Raw genomic sequence first — 24,708 nt, forward strand, 5'->3', positions numbered from 1 at the left:
ATTATAGTCTCTATCTGTGATTCTCTCAGCTGGAGCCAGCAAACATAAAGGGCTTTAGGGGTTTTCTTCCTCAGACTTCAACAATGTGTCATGATAACTTACTTAACCTAATGAACAGTGACACTTAAATATATATATATATTTTTAAATCTTCTTTTATTCTTATAAATTTATTATGCAAATTTTCAAATGTTCTATGAATCTTACCAGTAAAATGACAAATTGTAAAGCTGTTTTAGCAGGAACTATTTTGGCTACTTTCCACATAACTACAACAGAAATGGCTATAGGTCTAGAGCTGTGCAATTTGTTAAAGCTGGAAGCCATTAGAAGTGCAGTAGAAAAAGATCACATAAATCTCTTCAGGCTATGAATTTGCTTTAGATGTTTCATCAGTATTGATTGCTTTTACAGATTTTTTTAATCTACTGAATGAATTCAGTATACAGTAACTGTGATAGTAATAGTAAAAAAATTAGAACAACATGTTTTCATGATTTTTGACTTGTTCTTCATTACCTAGGTATGGCTTTGGTTCAATAAACATTTTGTTTTAGTCACCAAACAAGAAAAAGATTATGTATCTTTCAGCTACTATAGAAATTGTTGGTTTTTAAAATTTTACGGTAGAAAATATTTCATACTTTTTAAATATTCCATAGCATCCTGTTTCAGTCATTCTTGTGTCTCACATTTTTTTATTATCCAACCATCAAGAAGTATTTTTTAATTAAAATAATTCATATACAATATAATTCACCCTTTTAAAGTATACAATTCAGTGGTTTTTAGTATATTCACAAGGTTGTGTAATTATCACCACTCTCTGATTCTAGAACATTTTTATTACCCCCAAAAGAAACCCTGTAGCTATTAGCAGTCACTCCCCATTCCTCTCTCCCCAAATCCATGACAACACAGATCTACCTTCTGTCTCTGTAGATTTAGAATTATATTATGTGGCCTTTTCACTTAGCATAAGGTAGCAGGTATCAATACTTCCTTTCTTTTTATGGCTGAGTAGTAATCCATTGTATGGATATACCACATTTTGTTTATCCATTCATCAGGTGATGGGCATTTGGGTTGGTTCCACTTTTTGGCTATTATGAATAATGCTGGTGTGAATATTCATGTGCAAGCTTTTGTGTGGACACATGGTTTCACTTCTCTTGGGTATATGCCTAGGAGTGGAATTGATGGATCATATGGTAATTCTCTATGCTTAACTTTTTGAGAGACTGCCAAGCTTTTTCAAAGTTGGCTGTGCTATTTTACATTCCCAATGTAAAAAATTCCCAAAAATTTACAGCAATTTTTGAGGGTTACAATTTCTGTACATCTGTGCCAACAGTTGTTATTGTCTGTGTTTTGACTGTAGTTGTCCTAGTAGGTGTGAAGTGGCATCTCATGATTTTGATTTGCATTTCCTAATGACTAATGATGTTGAACATCTTTTAATGTGGTTATTGGCCATTTGTATATCTTCTTTTTTTAAATTTTTTAAAATAATTTTTATTGAGTATAGTCGATTTACAATGTTTTTAGTTTCAGGTGCACAGTAAAGTGAATCAGTTTTACATATATCCACTTTTTTTTAGATTCTTTTCCCATATAGGCCATTACAGAGTATTGAGTAGAGTTTGCTGTGCTATACAGTAGGTACTTATTAGGTATTTATTTTATATATAGTAGTGTATATATCTCAATCCCAATCTCCCAATTTGTCCCTCCCCCCCGTTCCCCCTGGAAACCATAAGTTTGTTTTCTACGTCTGTGACTCTATTTCTGTTTTGTAAATAAGTTCATTTGTACCAATTTTTTTTTAGATTCCACATACAAGCGATATTATATGATATTTGTCTTTCTCTGTCTTACTTCACTCAGTATGACAATCTCTAGGTCAATCCATGTTGCTGCAAATGGCATTATTTCATTCTTTTCTATGACTGAATAATATTCCATTGTGTATATATACCACATCTTCTTTATCCATTCATCTTTCAGTGGACATTTAGGTTGCTTCCATGTCTTGGCTATTGTAAATAGTGCTGCAATGAACATTGGGGTGCATGGATCTTTTCTAATTATGGTTTTCTCCAGATATATGCCCAGGAGTGGGATTGTGTATCTTCTTTGGATAAATATCCAAGTCCTTTGCACATTTTTAAATTCATCTTTTTATTATAAAAAGTATTCTTTAACATTATTATTATAGTTAGCCATTGACATTCTTGATTAATATGGTCCAAAACCATTGTGAATCTCCATGGGTTGAGAAATACCAGTATAACATATAATTTTACTCCTGAAATGAGAACATGAGGATGGGTCATGAACCTTGCTGAGATATGGATGCTGAAGATTCAACTAGGGTTATTCATTTGGTAAGTTACTCACATGTGTGCACAAGCCTCAGAGCACAAATGATTGAAATTTGTTCCTTAGCAAAATTATGGCTTTATAAATCATGGATGTTTAGAGATAGCACAGATGATTGAAATCGTAAATATTAAATCCAAAAATATCCATGATTTACTATAGATGTAATTGTTCTTAGTATGACACTTTACACATCAGTTAGAATAGTATTATCTAACTTTAATTTAGGATCTAGCAATAGCTTGCTGCAATATTTCATTGAAGGTTTTTTTTATTAGCATACTACCACCAAATTCTTCTAAATTTTATTATCTTTAGATTTAAATTTGAGATACTTGCCTTAAAAACAAAATCACAGAATAGAAAGTCCAGAAATATATCTATATGTATTTTGTCATTTGGTTTTTGACAAAAGCACCAATGCAGTTCAGTGGGGAAAGGAAACTCTTTTCAACAAATGGTGCTGGAACATCTAGATGTCTGAATGGGGGGAAAAATCATGAAATATTCTCATAGCATACATAAACATTAATTTGAGATGGATCATTTACCTAAATGTAAGAGCTAAAACTATACATCTAGAAGAAAACATCTAAGAATATCTTTGAAATTTTGGGGTAGACAGAGATTTCCTAGGACACAATAGGCACTTAACTGTAAGAGAAAAAATTCTAAATTGGCCTTTTCAAAAATTGAAAATTCTTCTCACTGATGACAGTGTTAAGAAAAATGAAAAGGCAGGAAATTCCCCAGCCGCCCAGTGGTTAGGACTCCGTGCTTTCACTGCCGTGGGCACAGGTTCGATCCCTGGTTGGTGAACTAAGATCCTGCAAGCTGTGCGGTGTGGCAAAAATAAATAAATAAATAAAAAAAAATCATCATCATTTTAAAAAAAATGAAAAGGCAAACGACAAATAGGAAAAAAAATATTTCCAGTTTGTTTATTTGGCAAAGGACTCAAATCCAGAATATGTAAGTATAAAATGACAACTTTAATGTAAAACATGGTCAAAAGCCTTGAACAGATACTTCAGAAAAGAAGATATTGGAATGTCCAATAAACACATAAAGAGGTGCTCACCATTGTTGGTTATCAAGGAAATGCATTATAAAATTACAAGGTATCATGCCTATCAGAATGGCTGTAATTAAAAATACTGATAAAATATTGGTAAGAATGTGGAACATTTAGAACTCTAGTACATTACTGCTAAGAGTATATAAAATGATACAACCACTTTGTCAGTTTCTTATAAAATTAAACATATACCTCACCCTATGACCCAGTTCTACTCCAAGGTGTGCATCCAAGAGAAAAAAATTTATTTAGCAATAAAAAGAAAAGAACTACTGGTACAGCAAAACATGGATGAATCTTAAAAATATAGCGTTCAAAAGAATATATACTGAATGATTCCATTTATGTGATATTCAAGAAAAGGCAAAAGTGATCTATTGTGGTAGAAATTAGAATGGTGGTTGCCTCAGGTGGTCAGGATAGAGGTATTAACTGGAAAGGAGAACTTTCTGGGGTGATGGTGTTGCTTGTCTACTTTCTTTCTTTTTTTAAATTTATTTTTGGCTGTGTCAGGTCTTAGTTGTGGCATTCAGGATCTTTCATTGCAGCACTTGGTCTTCTCTCTAGTTGTGGTGCGCGGGTTCCAGAGCGTGCGGGATCTGTAGTTGTGGCACTCGGGCTCAGTATTTGAAGCTCGTGGGCTTAGTTGCCCTGCGGCATGTGGGATCTTAGTTCCCTGACCAGGGGTCAAACCCGCATCCCCTGCACTGGAAGGAGGATTCTTAACCGCTGGACCACCAGGGAAGTCCCTTGTTAAAACTCATTGAACTGAATACTTAAGACCCGTGCATTTTACTGTTTTTAAATTATACCTCAATAAAGAAAAAAGAATCAGACTCAACATGGAAAGCACTGTCAAGGTATCATGCCTCCTGATTAAATGAGATGATATATGTGAAGTTCTCAACACAATGTCTGAGTGTCAGGCAACAGCATTGATTATTATGGCCATCACTGCTTTATTATACTCTGTTACCATTTTCTCCTCCTGTTTAAGCTGTTCCAGTGTGTCCTCTTCCCTTGTAAATATTAGTTTAGTGCTTTAGAGTGTATAAGATTTGGGGATTCCTTTGTTGAGATGGGGTGAAGGTGAAGATGGTTAGGTGAGACAGTTAGGAATTAACTAATTTGAATTACTTAATACCCTGAGGACAGTTTGTGTCTTCCAGAAGAAGCCCTTGAGGGAAGAGTGGCGTAGAACATTTAAAAACAAAACAAAACCTTGTTTAGTAAATCTCTGCAACTTGAGTACATGTTTAGGAATATGCTATCTGTGGCTTTTTAAAATTATTCTTATTTTACAATAAAACTGGTTTTGGTATTGTGCTGCTAAGCAAGTAGACCATGCCAGGAGGCCTTTACAAGTGCAAGGGGAATTTTAAAAATAAATGGATACATAAAAGGTAAAATCCATTCTGGCTGATCAGAAATTGAAGCCCGTAGGATGTTATGAGTCCCATCCATTAGAGAAGGTACTAGGTCTTTAGCAGCGGGCTTACATTTCTTTTGGCCAGACTACTTATATTATAGCAGCATAAGTAAAAGATGAGGGAGATGGGCACTCAGTTGAGATTCTGAGTGGCATAGCAGGAGTACAGGGAATAAAGGGAAGTGGTGTTAAAGTCTGTGACCCATACTTAGAGCACAGTGAGGCCTTTGCCTTTCCCTTATATTGTACTGTGGCCCAGGTGGAAGGGTTGAGATATGAAATGCTTATCTCTTGAGATGCTGCTCTGTAGGATGATTTGGAAAGTCATTTTCCTGAAGCACATGCCCTGTTTAGCCTCCCATCCCTCTCTTTTTAATATAAGATCACTTTCCCTTTGCTCCTGAGGCTGCTAGGTAGTATCATGTTTTCTTTCAGTTTATTCATACAGCAGTTGTTTACTTTCTATCTGGGAACTTTCTTTAGTCTCCCTTATAATACACCTCCATGTGGAATCTTTGCATTCAGCCTGCCTGTCCAATCTCATAGAATGTGCACTGAGAAAACTAATTGGAGAGATAAATTGGTCTTGATGTGCATGACTGATCAAGAGCAAAGTACCTTAATTTCAGATGCCTTCAGAGAGATTTTTCTTTAACCTCTGCTTTTAAGAGGAAGATTATAAAGCATTATCGTTACTTCAGGTCAGAATTATATTGCTTTTGGTCAAAAGCTGTTGTAAGATTTGCAAAGTAATAGAAACAAAGTAATCTAGAGATAAATTATAAAGATCAAAGCAATTCAAAATTAAAGTGAATTTGAGCGTAAGCATAGGTATGGATTTAGAGTTATAAAAGATACCATCAGACCATACATCATTATGTCTTTTTAACTATAGCTTCCAAAGTAGCTTTAATTTTTAATATTTTTAGCGAAAAGCAAGAGACTTTGAGTAATTATTTGAGTATATTGTCCATAGTTGAATACTAGTTAAAATTGGCCCACGCAATTTCCAGATATAACAAGAAGATGATTTGGAGGTAATATGGAAGGTCCTGCAGCACATACTAGGTACCAGCCTTGGTTTATGTCTTTAACTATATTTTATTTGCCAGTTATTTCCAAATATGTTAACTCTGGCTTCCTTCCTTGTCTTTAGATTTGCATTTCTATCTAGTTGTGGAAATTTTTACCTGGGTATCTAATAAGTACTTCAGACACTTTAATGTGTTCTCAAACTGATTTTTTTTAAATTTATTTTTTAGTCTCTTCTCCAACTTGCCTCTCCTTCCTTATTTCTATATTTTGACTTACGGCTTTATTATTTTCTTCTGTAATTAACCTTTACTCTGCTCTTTCCAAATTACCAACTCGTATTATGACCTTTGAAATCTCTTTCAGATCTAGCCATCTTCTCCATCCCCACTGTCACTGCTCATTGTGCACCTTCACTACCTTTTTTTTTGTGTGTGGTACGTGGGCCTCTCACTGTTGTGGCCTCTCCCGTTGCGGAACACAGGCTCCGGACGCGCAGGCTCAGCGGCCATGGCTCACGGCCCAGCCGCTCCGCGGCATGTGGGATCTTCCCGGACCGGGGCACGAACCCGTGTCCCCTGCATCGGCAGGCGGACTCTCAACCACTGCGCCACCAGGGAAGCCCTATTCTTTTAAAAATTATTATTGTTATAAAAGTAATGAATGCTTTAAAAAAAAATTCAGACCCTTTAGAAGTTTATAAAGTAAAAAATCCCCTGTTGGGCTTCCCTGGTGGCGCAGTGGTTGAGAGTCCGCCTGCCGATGCAGGGGACACGGGTTCGTGCCCCGGTCCGGGAAGATCCCACATGCCGCGGAGCGGCTGGGCCCGTAAGCCATGGCCGCTGAGCCTGCGCGTCCGGAGCCTGTGTTCCGCAACGGGAGAGGCCACAACAGTGAGAGGCCCGCGTACCGCAAAAAAAAAAAAAAAAAAAAAAAAAAAATCCCCTGTTTCTTCTCTCCCAATTCTACTTCTCTCACGTAACCACTGTTTCTGTTTGGTGTATATGTTGCCAGACATTTTCTGTGCATTTTTAAACATACAGATATGTATGTGTAGAAATACAGTAATCTCAAATACTCTACCATCTTTTGTTTGGACCATTAAAACAGATTCCTCAGTGGTCTCCCTGCCATCAAACCCTCTCTACTCTGGTCATTGCCAGAGTTATCCACCTAAATAGGAAATCTTACTCTGCCTAAAGAGCTCTGCTTGTTCCCTATTGCCTATACGATAAGGACCAACCCCGTAGTATTGCGTGTATAGAAACCCTTCATAGTCTGGGCCCAGTATCTGTCTCCAGCCTCGCTCCTCACCACTTCTGCCTTGTTCCTTACCTCCAGTGCTACTATTCCCTGGATTGGCCAGGTCTCATTATGACTCCCTACCGTTGTACATATGCTCAGTCTCTTCTCTACCTGGCAAGTTTCTACTCATTCTTCAAGATCCTGCTCATCTGTTGCCTCCTTTGTAGAGGTGTCTTTCCCACTTTTCCCAAGCAGAGATAATGGCTCTTTCTTCTGTTTCTTTAGTACCTTAATCATCTTTTTTTTTTTTTTCTTTTGGTCTGTTTGTATGTGTCTCCCTTAGTTATTGGTGAGCTTTTTAAAAAGCAGGACTCTTGTCTTAGCATCATTTTATGTCTGATATTCTACTTACCACATAACAGGCATTCAATAAATGTTTGGTAAATAAACATGTTTGTAATTTAGATCTGCATTACTATAAAGACCTATCTAAGGTAAAGAAAATAAAATTTTAGATCCCATCAATTTTTTAAGCCATTTAATATTTTGTGAGTTTTGCTACATTATGTCACTTTGGGCCTTTTAAGGACAGTAGTACAATTTCAGCATGACCTTATTTCTTAACTGATAAAAGAACTCAGCTTTTAATGGAATACTATACTATATTTTAAATGAGTTAGATCTATATAGAGATGGGAAGAGATATACAAGATATATTGTGAAGTAAAAAGTGAGTTGCGTAACAGTTTGATACTATATTTCAGAAAAGTAGAATCAGTATGTTATGTTTAAAAAAAGAAATCCAGACAAACATAAATAAGATTATTATCTTTATTTCCTTTTTTCTTTTATTCTCCAATCTTGTAATAGATTCTTTTCTGTGTAACTCTGTAATGTTTGCATTTTTGTACTGTGAGCATGTACTTTTATAAGCAAAAAAAAAAAAAAGAGACCAAAACAAAACAAATTACCCGTCAGTTTTTAACCTTTCATATTCTTCTTCCTACAGAAGTAAAGTCTTGATAGCTGAATTTTTTTGTTTTCATTTTGTTTTGTTTTTAGTTTGCCCAGAAAGTTAGAAAATATCTTTAAGTAAAACTGAAATACTTAAAGGTATGAGTTTGAAGACATTTTAGCTATATATATCAGATCCAGTCAGTTAATTATTTTAGGACCTGCTTTGGATAGTGTAATACACTAGGTGCTGAAGTAGAATATGAAGGATATGGTTTCTATCATGTAGTGACTACACCTTATTCTGGGTAGCAGAAATTCTTGAGTAGCACTTTGTGGAGGAGATAAAATGAGTAATAATCCTATAATTACATATTTTAAGTATATTTTCTTTTGTCTTTTTAATTTATTTTATTTTTGGCTGCATTGGGTCTTCGTTGCTGCCCGCGGGCTTTCTCTAGTTGACGTGAGCGGGGGCTGCTCCTCATTGCGGTGCGCAGGCTTATCATTGCGGTGGCTTCTCTTGTTGCGGAGCACGGGCTCTAGGCACGCGGGCTTCAGTAATTGTGGCGCTCCGGCTCAGCAGTTGTGACTTGCGGGCTTTAGAGCACGGGCTCAGTAGTTGTGGCACACGGGCTTAGTTGCTCTGCAGCATGTGGGATCCACCCGGACCAGGACTCGAACCCGTGTCCCCTGCGCTGGCAGGCGGATTCTCAACCACTGTGCCACCAGGGAAGTCCCTAAGTATATTTTCTTTAAACTGAAAGTTTTTCTTTATATTTTGAGGGTGAAATTTTATTTCACTGTCCTATTTCAGAAACTGAAATATAAGAATTTCTTTGAAGTCAAATTGTAGAGGACATTTGCTGGTAGGTAAGACATGATAATAAAAAGTAAGGTAGCATAAGGAAACAATTTTTTAATGATTAAATAGTGAAGATTTTTAATATAAAATCCTGAAATATTATTTCCTAATAAACGTACCATATCTGATTCTGAATTGTCACTTAGATTATTACTCAGTGAAAGTATAGATATATAGTTGCTATTAACAGAAGTATTTTTAGATATATTAAGTTGATACCTTTTATAATATAAGTTTTACTCAATAATTGTTAACTTAATATCTTTGCTTACCATTTGCTAAGTGGCTACCAAGATAGGGTTTAGTCTAAAGCTTCAGGGTTCTAAAACACATTGAAAATAATTTGAGATGTTTTTATCTGTAAAATAAAACAGATCTCTAATCGAAAGGACTTAGTTTAAGTATTAAACCTCTCTGAAAATAAGATATTCTTTTTATGATGGAGATTCCACTGTGTTTGCTTCATTTTCTTTGCTTCCTACTGAAGAAGCTCTTAGTGCACTTGCAAAGAGCATAAGGAGTCGTGTCAGAGGTCAGCTATTTGAGTCCATTTTCCCACAGTCGCCTGGTGCGAGTGATCTTTTACTGTGTTTTAAAAAATAGGCAAGGATTAAAGAGGATTAGAAAGAATATTACCCTCCTGAATATAGGCCCAAGGCACTAAGGGTAGAGAACCCAGCCAGGCAGCAAATGGGCTTTGCTTGACCAGGACACAACCTCTGCTGCATTCCTTTAAGAAACTGAATGGGAAATGTTAAGTCCCCAAACTGGATTAGTAAATAATCTCATAGCTTGTGACATCTGCTAAAATAAATTGATAAGCAGACTGCATTCTTACACTTTGAGGAGAGAGCTAGAGACATCAAGACTAAGAGTAATTATTCTTTTTATCTTTTTGCTTTTTAATTTCACCTTTATTGGGGTATAGGAATAAGAGTAATTCAAGATGAGCATTAAGCTCAGTAAGTGTTGGAAAGGCATATTCCATAAACAAAAAAGAAAAATTACTTTAGATGTATTAATACCATGAGTACATATGTATTGATTAATAACCTAAGGCTTAAAATTTAAAACCACTTCAATTATTTTTAGAATTCTTCCTGTTTGTAGTAGTTTTACAAAGTGTTTCACACATTCAACTGTTTAATTCATGTTGTTTATCTTATTAGCTTGTGTAATGACCTGAGGAACTTAGAATTTGAAATGTGAGAATATATCTTTTAAGACACGTTTGGAATGTTTCTCTTTTTATATCTTATAAGAGATGTTAATGTGGTTTGGACCATATGACACATAATTTGGTATCAAATTATTGAAACCCAAAGAGGTTGTTTCACAGCTAGTCTAGTAGGGGAGGTATACTCTGGCCTCAGTCTTTGGAAGAAGTACTTAGCTAACTAAATATTTTTTAAAAGATTTTGTTTTAAGTTGACCACTTTAATAGTAAAGATGATGTACAAGTGTAATTTTGCATCTTTCTTCATGTAATTAGTATATTTGATTAGTGCAGTAACTGATTATGCTGCTTTTGTTATGGATTATAATATTAAGGCAAGTATTTTCTTCAAGAGTTTAGAATTTAATTTCATATGTTAATAAGAATTGATAGGTCATAACTTCTTTAACAGGCACACTCACTCATCTTGCAGTATGCTCTCAAGTCTCAAGAGTTAAAATTGTTCAGGTTGGCCCTGTACATTGAATATGTCCTCCTGTTCTTCTCCCCACCATACCCCCCAACCTGCTCATCCACATTCCACCTGTCTTTATATATCAGCTCAAATCCCAAATTCTATCAAGTGGTTTAAATCATAATTCATACCTCTTAAACATAGAATTACCATATAGCCTAGCAATTCCACTCCTAGGTAACCCAAGAGAGATGAAAACATTTGTTCACATGAAAATTCATACACAAATGTTTATTGCAGCATTATTCATAATAGCCAAAAGGTGAAAACCAAATGTCTATCAAATGATGAATGGATAAAGAACTGTGGTCTGTCCATACAATAGAATATTATTCAGCCACAAAAAAGAATGGGGTACTGATACATGCTACAACATGGGTGTATGCTAAGTGAAATAAACCAGTCACAAAAGACCCTATATTATGTGATTCTGTTTGTATGAAATATCTGGAATAGGCAAATCTATAGGACAGAGAGTATATTAGTGGTTGCTTAGGGCTTAGGGGGATTGTGGGTGTAGAGGGTGATAACTAAAGAGTATGGGGTTTCCTTATTTTAAAATTTTTATTGAAGTATAGTTGATTTACAATGCTGTGTCAGTTTCTACTGTAGAGCACAGTGATTCAGTTATACACATATATACATTCTTTTTCATATTCTTTTCCATTATGGTTTATCACAGGATATTGAATATAGTTCCCTGTGCTATATAGTAGAAACTTATTGTTTATCCATCCTCTATATAATAGTTTGCATCTGGTAATCCCAAACTTCCAATTCATCCCTCCCCCACCCCCTCTTCCCTTGGCAACCATAAGTCTGTTCTCTATGTCCATGAGTCTGTTTCTGTTTCATAAAAGTTCACTGGGGTCATATTTTATTTTATTTTATTTATTATTTTTTAAAATTTATTTTATTTTTGGCTGTGTCAGGTCTTAGTTATGGCATGGGGGATCTTTCGTTGCGGCATGCGGGCTTCTCCCTAGTTGTGGCATGCAGGCTCCAGAGCACGTGGGCTCTGTAGTTGTGGCAGGCAGGCTCCAGAGCGCATGAGCTCTGTAGTTGTGGCATGCAGGCTTGGTTTCCCCACGGCATGTGGAATCTTAGTTCCCCAACCAGGGATCGAACCTGCGTCCCCTGCACTGGAAGGCAGATTCTTAACCGCTGGACCACGAGGGAAGTCCCTGGGTCATATTTGAGATTACACATATAAGTGATATCATATGGTATTTGTCTTTCTCTTTCTGACTTACTTCACTTAGTATGATTATCTCTAGGTCCATCCATGTTTCTGCAAATGGCATTATTTCATTCTTTTTTATGGCTGTGTAGTATTCGATTGTATATATGTATAACATCTTTATCCATTCATCTGTCAGTGGACTTTTAGGTTGGCTATTGTAAATAGTGCTGCAGTGAACATTGGGATGCATGAATCTTTTTGAATTATAGTTTTCTCCAGATATATGCCCAGGAATGGAATTGCTGGATCATATGGTAACTCTATTTTTAGTTGTTTTGAGGAACCTCCATACTGTTTTCCATAGAGGCTGCACCAATGTACATTTGGGGTTTCCTTTTGAAGTGATGAAAATGTTCTAAAATTGTGATGGTTGCACATATCTGTGAACATACTAAAAACCATTGAACTGTGGACTTTAAATGGGTGAACTGTAAAGCATGCAAACTATATCTCAATAAAGCTGTTATTAAAAACTAAATTAAAAAATTAATACCTCCTATCCATATTCCTATATACATCTATACCTCTAGTGAAACACTTAACATAGTCTGGTTATAATTTTTTTTTTTTAATTTGGCTGTGTAGGGTTTAGTTGCATCACATGGGATCTTCATTGCAGCATGTGGGATCTTTCCTTGTGGTGTGCAGGCCCTTCATTGTGGCGCGCCGGCTCCAGAGCGCATGGGCTCAGTAGTTGCAGCATGCAGGCTCTCTAGTTGTGATGCATGGGCTCTAGAGCACGCAGGCTCAGTAGCTGTGGCACGCGGGGCTTAGTTGCCCCGAGGCATGTGGGATCTTAGTTCCCCACCCAGGGATCAGACCTGCATCCCCTGCAGTGGAAGGTGGATTCTTAACCACTGGACCACAGGGAAGTCCCAGTTTGGTTAAAATTTTTAACTTAATAAATCTGTCTTTCTCGGGAGTTCCCTGGCGGTCCAGTGGTTGGGACTCTGCGCTTTCAATTGCCAGGGGCCCAGGTTTAATCCCAGGTCAGGGAACTAGGATCCCACAAGCTGTGCAGTGCGGCCGAGAAACTAGAAAAAGAAATCTGTCTTTCTCATTACCTTAGGAAGCTCTAGAGAATAGTGTTTTGGCATTCCCTAACAAGCATAGTGATTTGCACTCAGTAAATATTAATTTAATTGAACTTCTTAACAATTAAATTCCTTCACTATAGAAGGGAAATAAAGAAAAAATATTGAATGTTGCCACAACGTGTTATTCCAAAATTGTGTTTTATAATTTTTTACACTTATTCTTTTTTGGAAAAGTAAGTAATTTCCTCCAACATTATTTCCTCAGCTTGAGTTTCCATTTGTGTTTAGTAAAGTCACACATAAGCCATTTATTACCTTATTTTTACCTATAGGAATGTTCTGATCTTTGGAATTTGCATTTATATAAGCATTTTGTCAGTAGGACCTTCATGTCATTTCAACTAGCTTAATATTTGTTTGTTTTTTAAATCAAATTAACTTTATAAAATTTGAATCTACACGTTTGTGGATATTTGAATTTAGCATAATTTTCCTTTTTTTCTGTGGTGTGTCTATGTGTGTGTGTTATTTTTCTAGTATTTACTAGAGATGAAAAGTCTCATTTTACCTCCAGAACACATTCTGAAACGGGGCGATAGTGAAGCAATTGCCTATGCTTTCTTTCATCTTCAGCACTGGAAGCGAATAGAAGGTGCTCTTAATCTGTTACAGTGTACATGGGAAGGCAGTAAGTATTCTTTTCCAAATGTAACACTAATCTTTCTGACTAATTATTCCATTCACAGGCAGTCTTTTTGTAATGAGATTGTGAGTTTCTTTAAGGACTTGTTCAGATTGGTTTCAAAGTGAACTCAGTGGTGTTTATTGGTTTACTGGTAGAAGAAACATGTAATGTGCTTATATTAATGCCACATTTAGGAAAAGCAGAATGAGAAACTGTTTGGGTATTCTGCTATACGTTCACTTAAATTAAGTATTTATAAGGAAAGAATGGAAACTTATATCCCTTCATTTATAAGTTTTTTAATGTGGTTAGCTATTCTAATATTTTGAAAATTGGATTTTTGTTTTGTTTTGTTTTGAGATGTGTACAACATGAAACTAATTTCCTCATTACTGATATCAACTCGATTCTTTAAAATTTTTTTTAAATTGTGGTAAAATACATATCACATTAAAATTACCATTTTAAACATTTTTAAATGTACAGTTCAGTGACATACATGTACATTGTTGTGCAACCACCATTATCCTTCCCCCAAATTTTTTCATCACCCAAAATGAAATTCTCTACCCATTAAACAATTAACTCCCCAATCTTCCCTCCTCCCCAGTCCCCTGGTAACCATTCTGTTTTCTGTCTCTATGAGTTTGACTACTCTAGGTATCTCATATAAGTGGAATCATACAATATTTGTCCTTTTATATATGGCTTATTTCACTTACCATAATGTTGTAGCATGTGTCAGAGTTTTATTCTTTTTTAAGGCTGAGTAATATTCCATCGTAAGTGTATACAAAATTTTGTTTATCCATTCATCCATCAATGGACATTTGGGCTGTTTCTACCTTTTGACTATTATGAATAATGCTGTTATGAACGTGGGTGCATAAATATCTGTTCAAGTTCCTGCTTTCATTTCTTTTGGGTGTATACCTAGAAGTGGAATTGCTAGATCATATTATTTTGTGTTTAAACTTTTGAGGAGCCACCATACTATTTTCTATAGCAGCTGAACCATTTTACATTCCACTAGCAATGCACAGGGGTTTCACTTTCTTTATATCCTTGCCAATACTTGTTATTTCCTGGATTTTTTAGTAATAGCATCCTAATGGGTGTGGAGTAGTGTCTCATTTTGATTTTGATTTGCATTTCCCTAATAATTAGTAATGTTGAACATCTTTTTATATGTTAATTGGCTATTCGTACATTTCTTTGGAGAAGTGGATTATTTTCCAGTAACTACCAGATCTCTCTCATTTGTAACTTCTTAAAATCACCTGTCAGTGAAAATTCAAAAATAAATTCAATGTTCATTCACTAAAGTTGGTTAACCTCCTCAAAGTTTGCATTGAGGCACCTTTGGGTATTATAGCAAATTCACAAGAGTGCCATGGGATATTTTAAATTTTTAGTAGAAACATAGCAATACACCATTCAAACTGTAGCTCTAGATAGTTCACGGTTTCAATATTGGAAAAATCACTATATTTTATTGTAGCAAAACAAAATCCATATTTTAACAAAAGTTTTTAGAGCCAAGGACTAAGGGAAAAACAAAAACCTTATCTCATCTTTGATAGTTGAGTAGGTCAATAAGGATTTCAGAAGTTTGTAGGAGTTGATGATAATCTAGATGAGGGATGGGTAAACTTTTTCTGTAAAGGGCCAGATGGTAACTATTTAGTTTTTGTGGGCCATAGTCTCTGTTACAACTACCCAACACTTATAGCATGAAAGCAGCCTTATATAATATATAAACGAACAGGCATGGCTGTATTCTAATAAAATTTTATTTACAAAAACAGTGGGCCAGGTCTGGCCAAAGGTGATCCCTTTAGGTACTTAATTTAGATACTTTGGTGACCCCTGATCTAAATTAAGCTCACAGAAAACTTGATGACAGCTCACATATGAAGTTAGGAGCCATTGAGAACTCTTAGGTTGCCAGTAGTTATGACTACAACAGTTAACGTGATTTCCCTAAGAAGTGGAATTCACACGTGGAGAGTTAAGTCTATTGTGTTTGTGATAAGGAGACTGAGGCAAGAAGGACACAGCTAGTCTTACCATCCATTACTCCCTTTAGTTTTATTTCAGCCAGACCATTCATGATTCTCTACATAGATCTTATTCTTCTCCTTATTTGTTCCTTTGCATACTTTGTTTCTTTCATCTAAAATATCTCTGTAAAAAAGAAAATAAAACGCTGTGTGAAAATTTAATAAAAGTACGTCTCCAAACTAGCTTTGATTGTAGTAGAGGATGAAAGTGAGATTGAATTGAATGTCAACATATGTATTTTATTTTTCACTCAGCTTTTAGAATGATTCCATACCCACTAGAGAAAGGCCATCTATTTTATCCTTATCCCAGCTGCACAGAGACTGCTGATAGAGAGCTATTACCTCGTAAGTAAATATTCAAGTTTTCCTAAATTTAAAATTAGTTATGAGATTGTTTTTCATAGTATTCTCCCATTTTAAAAGTACCTCTGGTTGAAATTCAGGATGCTGTTTAAATACTGTTTTAGCCATTTCTTGGATGTAGTTGCATAATTTAGTTCATTCCTGCATATTTTTTTTCTGCATATTTTTTGGGTAAAACCCTGTGCTAGATGCAATGAAGGACACAAAGATTAAAGATACTAAAAAAAAAAAAAAAAAAAGGGCTTCCCTGGTGGCGCAGTGGTTGAGAGTCCGCCTGCCGATGCAGGGGACACGGGTTCGTGCCCCGGTCCGGGAAGGTCCCACGTGTCACGGAGCGGCTGGGCCCATGAGCCATGGCCGCTGAGCCTGCGCGTCCGGAGCCCATGCTCCGCAATGGGAGAGGCCACAACAGTGAGAGGCCCGCGTACTGCAAAAAAAAAGCGGGCATCTTACAAATAATTAAAGAAGAAATAATACCAATCCTTCACAAACTCTTTTTAAGAAATAAAGGAGGAACACTCCCCAACTCATTCTGTGAGACCAGCATTACCCTGACACCAAAATCAAACAAAAAGCATTACAAGAAAGCTATAGAACAATATCTCTCATGAATATAGACACAAACATCTTCAAAAAAATGTTAACAAACTGAATCCACCAACATGTAAAAAGGATTATATTCCATGACCAATTGGGCTTTACCTCACAAATGCAAGGTTTCTTTAACATCTGAAAATGTAATAGAATAAAGGACAATAGATGCAGAAAAGCATTTGACAAAAATCTAACACCCATTCATGATAAAAATTCTGAACAAACTGGGAATAAAAGGGAACTTCCTCAACCTGATAAAGAGCATCTATGAAAAACCCACAGCTAAGATCATACCTAATGGTGAAAGACTGAATGCTTTCCTGCTAAGATCAGGAACAAGACAAGGATGTCTGCTTTCTTCTATTCAGCATTGTACTAGAGGTTCTAGTTAATGCCGTCAAGCAAGAAAAAGAAATAAGAGGCGTTCATGTTCGAAAGAAAGAAGTAAAACTGTCTTTATTCACAGGTGACATGATCTTCTGTGCAAGAAATCCATAAAAGTACTATTAGAACTAATAAACAAGTTCAGCAAGGTTGCAGGATGTAATTATACAAAACTCAGTCGTTTATTTATATACCAGCAATGAACAATCCAAAATGAAAATTAGAAAACAGTTCTAATCACAGTAGCATCAAAAAGAACAAACAATTTAGGAATAAATTGAACAAAAGAAGTGTGAGACTTGTATACTAAAATCCACTAAATACTGCTGAGAAAATCTAAGTAAATTGAGTGACAGTCCACGTTTATGGATTGGAAGACCCAGTATAATTTATATGACAGTTCTCTTCAAATTGATCTATAAATTCAGTACAATTCCTACAAGTTGACAAGCTGATCCCAAAATTTATATTGCCAAGTAAAGGACCCAGAACAGTCAAAACAATCTTTACAAAGAAGAGTGAAGTTGGAGGGACTATACTTCTCAGTTTTAAAAAGAGCAGTCAAAGAGTCAGGAGGAGAACCAGAAATACATTGGGTTATGATTGCTGAGAGTGTTTTCATCTAGTTCCTGCTTTCAGGAAGCCAAACTTTTGAAAGAATAGTCTGTACTATTTTTTTTTTTTTTTTTTTGTCTCAGCTGCCTTATCATCCACTCACTCTTTTTCTCTGTGAGCTGGTAAATTTCTGTTTAATTTTCCTTTTTTTAAATTTAACTGATAGGTAAGTATGCTGAAAGTTATAATCGCTAGTTTCCTCTTACGATATCAATCTATACCACAGTTTTTACAATTCTGGGTCCATTAGAACTGAAGTCTAGGAAGAAAAGTTGCATTTTTACAACATCAGACTTAATGAGCTGAAAAGTTCAAACAGATAGATAAAAATTTAGGAGGGATTATGGAATTTGAGTATGCTTATATTTTTCTCCCAGGGTTTTTTATTTTTGAGTATGTTGCACACATCCGTGTGTGTGTATGTAGGTGTGTATATGCTTAAATATTTTATTATTTAATCTATTTAACATATACATACGTAGCCTTTATATTTTGTTATCTCTACATATATGGGGCTAAGATATATTTGTAAGTTATATATAATATGTATATTATTAAATATATATGTTATATAAATAGTAAATGTTGCAGGCATTCTTTGGGTATAAGAGAGCCACTTGAAACTAGCTTTAAAATAAAGAGAATTTGTTGGAAGAAGACTGGATTATCTCAAGGAACCCAAAGGCAACAATTAGAGTTGCACCTCAGAAGAGACTAGAACCAGAAACTAGAAGGCTATCAGGATTTCCAGGAGTCAGTTGTCTGTATATCTCTGTCTCTGACTGCGTTTTTCAGCCTCTCCTATTCTCACTTTTTTTTTTTTTCATTCCCCAACTCCATCTTTTCTTTGTATGAGCTCTCATTTCTGCTTCTCTCAGTGTATCTGCTTCATTTTTATATCTTAATCTTTGCAGTTTGGCTTTCCCTTGTTAGACACTCATGTAGCCATACTTGATACCCCCATACAGCCCTAAGTTTACATGTCATCAGTTCAGGCAAATAATACAGAATGAAAAATATCTCAATCCCACTTCTAAAACTTCTGGGAGAGTAAATCACATTTACCAGGTGTTCATCCCTGATCCAATCAGCTGTGGCGCAGGGACAGGATCAGGTCAAGTAAACAAAATTGCCAAAATATCTCATTCCCTTTGCATCTCTCTACATCACAAAACTTGACTTGGGAGTCATCATTTTCTAGGCATGAATGAGATCACTAAGGGAAACTGTAAAGAGTGTGAGAAGTAAACTAAGGGTGAACCATGATGAAAATGTCTAAGGGATGGGTGGCCGATAAGGAGTCAGAAGATTCAGTGAAAGAGTGGTCAGAGAGACAGGACAAGAACCAGAACTAGATAACCTAGAAACTAAAAGGAGGAAAAAATTTCCAAGTGAGGAGGAGTATCTGAGGTATTTAATAAGGTAATTACTGAGAAGAATCCATTGACTTCAGCAATTAGAAGGTCATTAGGGTTAGAAATTTTTCCTTTACTATTACGGTGGTGATAGTAGGTATTGTTTTTCCATTTTAATGGGAACAAGGATATTTAAGGCAAAGGAACGAATCTTTAATTGCGGAACATCAGTATACAAGAGTGTATTATGTTAGGCTAATACATTTAGCCTAAAATTATGCCCCCCCCTCCAGTCGTTACAGAGGTTGACTGATATAAGGCCGTCTTTCATAGTAATGTGAATAAAATCAAGGTTGTTATTGTTATGTATTGTCAGAGCCATAGGCTACAAGAAGAGAGCTTGCTTTTTGGCAGGGCTTTATTATTTCTAGGGTTCTACTCATTTGCAAATTCTAGAAGGTAGGAGAGGAGGGATATTCTGGGGGTTTTAGTTTGATTATATTGTATATTCTTAGAGTATTTTTCTGTCTTTGACTATGATAGAATGAACAAAGTTTTAATAATGTAGAGTTTTAATACCCAGGAGTACTTAATGTTTTTTGTTTTCAATTCTCCTTCAACCTTGATATGACTTACAGCATTCTGGAATTTGCTTATGAACCTCATAAGTTCAGACTTGAACTATTCCCTTAGTTCACATAGCTATTTAGTTGTCTTTTATGCCTCCTGACAAATTTTTCTCTACAAGCCAGTGATGAAATTTGAACTTTACTTCCAAGGGAGTGTTTCTGTACTAGTCATCCATTATTTTGATGTATTAGCCAAACATTGACTGACAAATGAATCTGCGGAAAGCAATCCAAAAAGAAATAATTGGATCTCTCCTACAGTATAAAAATTTCACGTTTTAGAAAATTATCCTATTAAAGCTATATAGTTTTCTACCTTAAAAAGTAGGAATAATACTATCTGTCTCCTAGGGTTATTGAAAAAAAATAAACTAATATAAATTAAAGCACTTTGTGAGCCACAAAATGCTACAGTTTAATTAATATTATTAATTGTGCTGTCTTTCACACAAAAGCAATTATAGTAACCATCGGCACATATAAGTATTTGTTCCCTGTCTTTGCAAATATGGTTTGTATCTTTTGATTTGCTGGAAGAAGTTGGCCTCTAATGGCTGAGGGACAGAGCAGGAGGAACTGCTGCTTTTTTGGGTGCTGAAAGCACAATGTTGTCCACAGCTTCTAATGTTTCTAACTTAAAAAAATTCAGACTTGGTGTGCTTTTACTTTAAACATGACTCAAGGCTCTGGAAATTTTCTGGATTTTTAATGAGTTTGCTTTTTGGTATATACTTTCTGAAGATAGTATAAGACATAAAAAAAAATCCTGGCTACTGAAGGAAACTTAGGTGTAATCTTCCCTGTGAATCATTATGTTTTAAAAAGTTAAATTTATAGCTGACCTCGATTCAGCACTGAATTAGTCATTCCTTACTTATGCAGGATATTACATCAGGAATTCCTAGGTTTGTGTCCAACCCTGAGCAGCCAACTGAAGTCCCAGAATAACTCTCAGTTTAACAGACATTTATTGAGTACCTACTGTCTGCCAGTCATTGTAATAGGCTCCTCTCAGCATTGTTATTCAAGTATTTTCAAATTTCAAATAACATAAAACTACCTGAATACTATTGGTAATGAAATATCCAATCATTAGAAAAAGAATACCTGAGTAAATTTGCGAATGTGGTAAAATAAGACAAGGGACTCCATATATGTTCAGAATCCTAGGGCTTTGGTGTTCTGGTTAGATTTTTACAGTGCTCAATGAAATGCCACATATAGGACACTTATTAATAACTGGGTAAAATTGTTAACTTATTGTTCTGGTAAATCTCCAACCACACGTCTGTCTCTTGATCTCTATACTTATCTCTGAGCTCCCAAAGATCAAAATTATAACAACACCTTTATAAAGGGCTTATAGTGTTCATCATAACAATTCCATAGCAACTACTAGAGGGTTTAGCAACTTATTCAATATCACACAGCTAATAAGTGACAAAGCTCTTCTTCAAAACCACCTCAGCATGACTACAATTACTGTTCTTTCCCACAGTGCCATCCTATTCCCAGTTCCCAGCAGTCGTCTGGCTATGTAGGTGTTCTGTTGACGCTAGAGAAAATAATGGATAATTTCTTTCTCCCTTGCTTGACCAGAGACTTCTTGTTCTTTTTTTAAAAAACATTTTCCTTTTTAGTTTTTATACATGGATTTCATTTGAAAATATTAAAACTGGCTTACACTGTATTCTGAAATAAAATCCATTTCTGTCTTTTCTCCCTTGCAGCGTTTCATCATGTTTCTGTTTACCCAAAGAAGGAGCTTCCTTTTTTCATCCATTTCACAGCAGGACTATGTTCTTCTACAGCAATGATAGCTCTTCTCACACACCAGTTTCCTGAAATCATGGGTGTTTTTGCTAAAGCTGTAAGTATGATCTCAAGGACTTGTGCAGAGTATTTGTAAAACACACAAGAAACCATCTCTGATCTGTTTGTGCTTAACCAGCTGAGCAGTGAAGATATTTGTTATAGTAAATTACAGGAATTGATTTGTAAAGTTGCTGCCATAAATATGTCAAACATAAGATTTTGGTGATTTGAGCTGTATTTTTGTTGCTTAGAAGTTTAGAGAATACAATGGCATAACATTATAAAGTTGGTCTTTGTAGATCACTTTTGGTGGTAAGCATAGCCCTTGTTACTAGCTAAAGAATAATCCACACCTTTTAAATGCATTTTCTTCGGCATTTAAAAAAAATCCCTTGTTTTGTACAGAAGCCTTTTGATTTTTCCATTTAAATGAAATCATTAGTTCTCAGGATTTGGTGAACGTTAAATTCAAGAGTGCAACTAGGATGAAGAATAAGTAGGTAAGGTGGGACAGTTGCGACATTTGCCCTGGGTTCAGAATGTGCCTCTTTACTCAAAATTTCTCCCTGTTTTTATATCTACATGTTCTTCTTGATCTCCCAACCTTGGGTGTAGAACCATGTACAGACCTTTATTTTTATTTTTACCCTTTAGTTTTGAACTGCTTCCCCATTTCTGGACCCAGGTCCAGAAAGTATTTGAGGACTGATATTAGAGAGAGTATCCCATGATTTTTTACTTTTCTACATAAACCTGTTAATTAATGTCACTGGCTCAAAGCAAAATTACCAAAGATAAGTCCCTGTAAGTCTCCAAGCCTTTTAAAAAATGTGTCTTGTATATCTTTGTATTTTTACCAACTAATAAGAATTCAAACCCCAAAAGAAAATGTTAATTCATTATATTCCCAAATAGAAAAGCACTGAGAACCATAGAAATACTAGGCCTTACTTGGTAATGTAATTTCTATATTTTTGTCTATGTGCCTCCATTCTAACTCCCTGTTTCCTCATACTTTCTTTTCCTGCATTAGGAGTTTATTTTTTGCCTTAAAGATTAGTTGGTTTTCTTCTGGCACCAGTAGTGAGAGCACTGGTTTCTCTTTTCCCCTGAAGGTCAACTGTATAATGTGTTAAGTTGCCACTGGCTGTAGGCCTAGGAGTCTGAGACTACACTTGATTCTGGGTCAGGCTTCAAGAAGGATGACTTTTTACTGTGTTCAGGGAGTATAGATATTTGGGTTGGAAACTGACTCTTCTGCTTCCTTTTAGTATAAGGAGAAAGCTTAGTGATCATACCATAACTCTGTTGCTTGCAGTGGTGCTGACTGGGGAGCAAGTGTGTCTCAAACTGAAATGACTTCACAGTATAATCTGGCATGGAAAAAAATGGACTAGACAGAGAATCTTGTCAATTTAACAACCGGAAAAAAATATGCAGCTGTGTATTTGAGATCACAGGAAAGCAGTGGGAGAGATGATCCTTGGGTTTCTCTCAGGGCAGTGGGAAGGAGGTAAAATAGAGAGAGGAGGAAGATCTAGAATCTGGAGTAGAGATGTAGTCATTGTTAGTAGTGTACTGCCATGGGGTACTGGCTAAAGTTAATGTGCAGTGTACTCACTGTTTGCTCTATTCATCAGTGTTAGTATGTATAGTATATATATAGTGTCTGCCTTTACCTAAGAGATCTCTGATGCATCAGAAGAGCCTTTAAGATTGCATAGCACAAGCTCCTAGCAGTGTCCGAGAATGAATAATTACACATTTGAAAGTGGAATCTTCTTTTTTAGACCAAAAGTTATTAATTTACTGTGATTCTAGTTGATGAACAATAAACAGGCATTTGTTTTCTATCTTTTGGTATTTGTTGGTAGTGTATAGTGTTTAAAATGTGCCTGACAGCAAACTTTTACAGCCACGTTTTATCCTTGTGGCCTTTACATGTACATTTTAAATTCCTAAAAGTTAAATATTTACTGAAAGTACCTGCAAACCAATATTTGTTATGCAGCAGTTCCAAGGGCAGTTTCCATTTAAGAATTAATGGGAAATGATTATAGTATAGGCAGACTCCAGCTTATAAACTCAATATACAAATACCTCAACAGACAGCAAGAAAACTAGAGGCTCAAATTCTGCTTCTTCACCACTTAATATAGTGTGGTCTCGGGCTTCCCTGGTGGTGCACTGGTTGAGAGTCCGCCTGCCAATGCAGGGGACGCGGGTTCGTGCCCCGGTCTGGGAGGATCCCACATGTGCACAGAGCGGCTGGGCCTGTGAGCCATGGCCGCTGAGCCTGCACGTCCGGAGGGGAGAGGCCCGCAATGGGAGAGGCCACAACAGTGAGAGGCCTGCGTAACGCAAGAAAAAAAAAAAATATATATATATATATATATATGTATATATATATAGTGTGGTCTCTGCCCCAGGAGCATTACCATCATCACCCAGGAACTTGTTAGAAACGCAGAACCACAGGTACCACTCCAGCCTTCTTGAATCCGCATTTTAACAAGATCCTCAGGTGATCCTATATACACGTTTAAAACTTGAGAAGTCCTGCTTTACTCTACCCCCAATAAGAAGAATTTAGAATTCCTGGGTAGTGCCACCTTATCAAGGTGGAGAAGGGGTAGGATTGTAGAGTCGTTATGAACATAGGCTCTGGAGCCAGACTGCTTTGCTTTGGATTCCAGCCCTGACACTTATTGGCTGTGCCACCTTGGGTAAGTTGCTTAACATTCCACCCCCCAACCCTGCATTGTAAAATGAGAATAGTACTGCCTCATGGGTTTTTTGAGGGTTAAATGAGTTTAAAATTTATCAAGTGTTTAGAACTGTGTCTGCTGACAGTAAAAACTAGGTGTTAGCTGTTGTTGGCATTGTCGTTGTCATCATCATCACCAAAGTGCAGCTATAGTGGGAAACCCTACCCCCTTCATGTTTGGAGGAGCCATGTTCTACTAGTAAACTCAAAATGCATTTTTCCATAGAAATGGTGGTTAAGTATCATTTAAACGATACTATTAGTACTATACTTCTGGTACATTATGTGTACCAGAAAGTGGAGAAATGTTTCAAATTCTAGGCACTAGGCACTAGCAAAGTGCCTTATAGAGCAGAACCAATTGATAAGTTGCAAATTGCCTGTGTTAAAATTTTCAGTTAGGTCAGATATTTGATAGCCAAGTACAGTATCAGTGAAGTACAGAAATCAATGAAGAATCTTTGAAACATATTTGTTCT

The 24,708-nt window shown here is 36.1% G+C and overlaps 1 protein-coding gene across 22 annotated transcripts in view; it reads left to right on the forward strand.

Annotated features, from left to right (window-relative positions):
* Window positions 1–24,708, forward strand: part of ST7L (suppression of tumorigenicity 7 like) — a 150,921-nt gene that overhangs the window by 42,829 nt on the left and 83,384 nt on the right. For 12 of the 22 annotated variants that reach the window (XM_033435398.2, XM_033435366.2, XM_033435376.2 and 9 more), the window contains 3 exons: window positions 13,494–13,644; window positions 15,960–16,052; window positions 21,378–21,517. In XM_033435398.2, coding sequence (XP_033291289.1) covers window positions 13,494–13,644; window positions 15,960–16,052; window positions 21,378–21,517 — 384 coding nt within the window. Of the gene's footprint in view, window positions 1–13,493; window positions 13,645–15,959; window positions 16,053–21,377; window positions 23,316–24,708 lie in introns of those variants that run through there. The other 10 variants (XM_049710307.1, XM_049710310.1, XM_049710300.1 and 7 more) reach the window with 4 other exon arrangements.

The sequence above is a fragment of the Orcinus orca genome, chromosome 1 (assembly GCF_937001465.1).
Source record: "Orcinus orca chromosome 1, mOrcOrc1.1, whole genome shotgun sequence".
NCBI lineage: Eukaryota > Metazoa > Chordata > Mammalia > Artiodactyla > Delphinidae > Orcinus > Orcinus orca.